This window comes from Sciurus vulgaris (assembly GCF_902686455.1).
Source record: "Sciurus vulgaris genome assembly, chromosome: 5".
NCBI lineage: Eukaryota > Metazoa > Chordata > Mammalia > Rodentia > Sciuridae > Sciurus > Sciurus vulgaris.
The window spans coordinates 42322817-42328531 of NC_136465.1; the positions used below are offsets into that span (position 1 = coordinate 42322817).

General features: G+C 37.5%; 1 protein-coding gene across 1 annotated transcript; it reads left to right on the forward strand.

The window, feature by feature from the left end:
* Window positions 1–2683: 2683 nt before the first annotated feature.
* LOC306662635 (heterogeneous nuclear ribonucleoprotein A1-like) lies at window positions 2684–3790 on the forward strand. Its single transcript, XM_079142521.1, has one exon. It carries the CDS (start codon window positions 2690–2692, stop codon window positions 3650–3652), a length of 963 nt encoding a protein of 320 aa, XP_078998647.1. The 5' UTR covers window positions 2684–2689; the 3' UTR covers window positions 3653–3790.
* The last annotated feature ends 1925 nt before the right edge of the window (window positions 3791–5715 follow it).

Sequence of the window (5715 nt, forward strand, 5' to 3'; positions counted from 1 at the left end):
CTGTAGCAGTTAAATATAATTTGAAGTGAAAAGCATTCGAAATCCAGTTTCACTCCACCAAAAATTACCCTCCTATCCAGATTTTTGACCTTAATACAGTCGCCACTAAAAGCAGCAGGCCTCCTGGTTAACATTAGGCTGGAACAGGGTGGACACAAGATGAGCATGGAACATCCAGTTGTTCCAAAAGGGAAGAAAGTGCTCAAAAAAATGAGGGGAATGTATCACAAGGACACAGGAGGAAGCCAAAAGGTGTTCCTATGGGCCTAATCTGGGAGAAATGGAATATGAAAGTAACTGGCAGTAGTAAACAATTAAAGACAGCTGAAAAGTAGAGTTACCCAATAATCAATAATCAATAGATAACAAATTAGTGCAGAAAGAAGAGAGATCTTGCTTATTACTCAGCATTACTCAGAATGCTGAGTATCCATTGGTTAGGGTGGAAGGCATCCTAGAAGGAGAAAGTCATCATTTTTCAATACCTCGAGTTCAGGCATGAGTCTCCAGGAGATGTCAAGTTAGGGGGAAACGTCACAAGCAGCATATGTGCATGGTCTCCAGAGATAACTTAATAGTTGCAAAGGGGAAATATATATACATATATATATATATATATATATACACACACACACATATGTATACACTGTATATGTATATGTATATATATACACACACACATTAAAACCGGAGAACACCTTGATCAGGTGATTAAAATGAATAACATCAAAGGGCAGATGGACATCATGTGATAAAACTCTAGAAAAGGACAAGCATCACATCTGGCCTGAATGCATAACTTAAATCTAACCATGGCCAACACAAAGAAACATTTGCTTTTTTAAAAAGGAATTTGACTTTTTAAAATGTCAAGGTCATAAAAAGGGCAAAAATAAGTGATGGGAATCCAGGCTAAAGGATACTTAACAGACATAATAATCTGTTCCTAGACTATATCACATACTGGAAAAGGAACAAAGTCTTGAAGAACATTATTAGGCCAACTGACAAAATAGGAATATGGATAATAGATTAGATTATAACAACATTAAATTTATTAACATTGATAACTGCACTATATTTTAAAAGAATATTCTTATTCTTCAGAAATATACACTGAAGTTTGTAGGGCCATGATGAATGCAATTTACCCTCAAAAAAGAAAAGGAGGGCTGGGGAGATAACTCAGTCAGTAGAGTGCTTGCCTTGCAAGCACAAGGCCCTGGGTTCTATCCCCAGCACCACAAAAAAAAAAAAAAAGAAAAGGAAAAGCAATGTCACAGAAGACACATGCACACATGGGGAGAGGTGGGAACTAGACCCCTGTCTCTCACCATTATTGAAAAGCAATTCAAACGGATTAAACACTTAAACATAAGACCTGAACTATGAAACCACTAGAAGAAAACATAGGAGAAACAACATAGGATGGGCAAGGATTCCATTGAACAAAATCCCAAAGCACAGGAAACTAAAGTGAACAAATGGTATCATAATATGACAAATGGTATCATATCAAACTAAAAATTGCAGAGTAAACAATGAACAAGGTGAAGGGACAACCTACAAAACAGGAGAAATATCTGCAAACTCTACATCTGACAAGACAGTCATATCCAGAATGTGTAAGGAGTTCAAACAGTTACAAAAAAAAAAAATGTAAAATCTGGCAACAGGCCTAAATAGGCATTTCTCAAGAGAAGACATAAAAATGACCAACAGATATATGAAAGAATGTTCAACATCACTAATCATTACAGAAGTGCCAACCTAAACCGTAATGAGATAACACTTAATTTCATTATCAAAAAGGCTAATGATAACAAGTGCCAGTGAGGATACAGAGAAAAGGGAACACTTGTCCACTGCTGTTGGGAATACAAATCCATTATGGAAAACAGTATGGAGGGTCCTCAAAAAATTAAAAACAGAACAATCACATGATCTGGCAATCCTTATACTGGGTAGACAACCAAAGGAAATTAAATCAGTATGTTGAAGAGACATCTGCACTCTATGTTCATTGCAGCAATATTCACAACAGCCAAAAGAATGGAAACAACCTACGTGCCCATCCACTGGTGAATGGATAAACAAAAGATGATAAAGTGAAATACTATTCAAACATAAAAAGGATGAAATCCTGTCGTTTGCAACAACATGGATGGAAGTAAAGATCATATGTAAAAGTAAAGAATAAAAAACTATTTCCTCTTTGTAAAAGCATTTTGAACATTACCTGTCACATTGTAAGCCCTTGCTAACTGAATGCTATTATTCTTATCATATCATGCAATTGTTTTTACTATACCCACTGACCAAAGATAAAGCCCAGGCACAAAAAGATAAGTACCATGTGTTCTCACTCAAGTAGAATATTAAAAAGTTGACCTCATAGAAGGTGAGAGTAGGACGGTGGTTATCAGAGTCTGGGGAGAGTAGATGGGAAGGAGGGATGGGGAAAAGTTGATCAACATCAACTTACTATTACCAAGTTACTATTAGATAAGAGTAAGAAGTTCTGGTGTGCTATACTGAAGAGCAGGGTGATAGATATGAAGAATACACTGCATATTTCAGAAACCTACAGGAAAGACTTTTGAATGTTTTCACCATGAAGAAATAATGAGTTTCTGCCCATGGACAACGCCAAGAAAGCATCATTAAAGTCTCTGTTCTTGCTGCCGTCATGTCTAAATCAGAGTCCCCTGAAGAGCCCGAACAGTTGCGGAAGCTCTTCATCGGAGGGCTGAGCTTTGAAACAACTGATGAGAGTCTGAGAAGCCATTTTGAGCAATGGGGAACACTCACGGACTGTGTGGTAATGAGAGACCCAAACACCAAGCGCTCCAGGGGCTTTGGGTTTGTCACTTATGCCACTGTGGAGGAAGTGGATGCAGTCATGAATGCAAGACCTCACAAGGTGGATGGAAGAGTTGTGGAACCAAAGAGAGCTGTCTCAAGAGAAGATTCTCAAAGACCAGGGGCCCACTTAACTGTGAAAAAGATCTTTGTTGGTGGCATTAAAGAAGACACTGAAGAACATCATCTACGAGATTATTTTGAACAGTACGGGAAAATTGAAGTTATTGAAATCATGACTGACAGAGGCAGTGGAAAGACGAGGGGCTTTGTTTTCGTAACTTTTGACGACCATGACTCTGTGGATAAGATTGTCATTCAGAAATACCATCCTGTGAATGGCCACAGCTGTGAAGTGAGGAAAACCCTGTCAAAGCAAGAGGTGGCTAGTGCTTCACTTAGTCAAAGAGATCGAGGTGGTTCTGAAAACTTTGGTGGTGGTCGCGGAGGTGGTTTTGGTGGAAATGACAATTTTGGTCGTGGAGGGAACTTCAGTGGTCGTGGTGGCTTTGGTGGCAGCCGTGGTGGTGGTGGACATGGTGGCAGCGGGGATGGCTACAATGGATTTGGTAATGATGGAAGCAATTTTGGAGGTGGTGGAAGCTACAATGATTTTGGCAATTACAACAATCAGTCATCAAATTTTGGGCCCATGAAGGGTGGAAACTTTGGAGGCAGAAGCTCTGGACCTCACAGTGGTGGAGGCCAATACTTTGCCAATCCACGAAACCAAGGTGGCTATGGTGGGTCCAGCAGCAGCAGTAGCTATGGCAGTGGCAGAAGGTTTTAATATTGCCAGGAAACAAAGCTTAGCAGGAGAGGAGAGCCAGAGAAGCGACAGGGACATTGCAGGTTACAACAGATTTGTGAACTCGGCCAAGCACAGTGGTGGCAGGGCCTAGCTGCTACAAAGAAGGCATGGTTTAGACAATACTCATGTGTACGGGCAAAAAAACCCGAGGACTGTATTTGTTACCAATTGTATAACAGGTTATTTTAGTTTCTGTTCTATGGAAAGTGTAAAGCATTCCAACAAAGGGTTTTAATGTAGACTTTTTTTTTTGCATCCATCCATGCTGTTGATTGCTAAATGTAATAGTCTGATCATGATGCTGAATAAATGTGTCTTTAAAAAAAAAAAAGAAATAACGAATGAGGAGACAGACATGTTTATCCTGATTTAAATATTATACAATGTGTACATGTATGGAAACATCATATGGTTTTTATGTTTTTAATATATCGGTTAAAAATAAATTATAATTTTTAAAACTGAAAATAAATAAAATAAAATATTAATAGTAGCTTAATCTGGGTAAAGGGCATACAGGTGTTTAGGTACTGTTCTTTTTCTCATAATTTTTTTTGTGTGACACTATTTTCAAATCAAATTTCTTTTAAAACTTTTTTCCCTTCCCTAACACAGTGGTTTTATGATGACCTAAACTTACTGAAAAGAATTAGATTGATGCTTTTAAATAATCCATGACAGAAATGAAAAATATTAAAGTTTGGGGAAAATGAGACATTTGGAAAAAAAAAAAACAGATTTACACCTAAAAGCCATAAACCCTGATTTGATCTGAAAAAAAAAAAAAAAAACTAATTAAAATTTTAAAAACTTAGACATTTTGTCAGTTTAAAAATGTGAGGAAATATTAAATATTTTCATTAACTAAAATCATGCACATGGAGTGAGATGATAAAAACATTTTCACATATTCTTTTGAAGTCACATAATTCACTGATATTTCTAGTAAACTAATTGTCAATATAGGACAAAACTTTTTTCTTCATACAATGACAGTAGTTGCCAGTGTAAACACAACACATACTATTCTTTTTCTACGTAGTGGGAATACTACGACTATCTCTGGATCAGAAAGTAAATTAAAATAACTTCCCATTCTCAATCCTGTGACCTTTTAAGGTTCTGTTTCAGGAACTGAAAATATGTCTTAGATGAGGTGGAGTTTTTCCCTCTATTCTAGTATCCCTGTGGATAGGTATTTTCAAAACAAAAACCAGAAACAATCATCTAATGATTAAATAAAAACAATATATCACTATCCTAAGTCTTGTGTTCCAGCAGAGATAAAAACTTTAAACAAATGAAATGAGAAACACTTACTACAGAATTTCGAGGAACAAGTAGGTAGTGTAGTTGGGGGAAGAGGGTCTTCTCACAGCCTGAAATTATACCCAGTAAAACCTCCAAATTTCTTAAGGCCTACAAATAAACTGATGAAGAAAAAAAGCTAAACATAAAACTAACATAAAGTACAAATGTGTGAGTAGCTCTTGCACAAAGTTTGCATTCCTGTACCCCATGAGTTAGAATATGAAAGCATTATATTCCTGCTTAAATAATGATGGAGGTTCCCTCAGAACTCTGTGACCTTCAGATAAAAGTCTTCCACAAGCAGCATCGACCTATGAGTATTTGAGGAAATGCCCCTTTCCAAGTGACAACTTCTTAACCTTCTGACCTCACCTACCAGAGGCTCCCTGGCTTGTTATCATGTCTCCCTGAGTTATCAGCACAGCACTCTCCCAATCACCCGTTTTAAATGATAAAATCTATTACACTAAAGAAAACTATGGAGGCACAAGCTCTCTGCAAGCAGGTAAATCAGAAATATTCAAAAGCCTTATCTGGGGAGATAACTTCTAACAATTTACTCTGACACCCAGTGCCATGACCAGTCTATGAGGGACCTCAGGGATTGAAAGAAGGTCCCCCTGTGGGGTGGAAGCAATCCTGTAGCCTTTTCCATGATGCTGTGGGTTTTGGGGTTAAGTTGGGTTGTTTTTCTATTCCATGTAATAAACAGCTGAGGTTAAATTATTTGG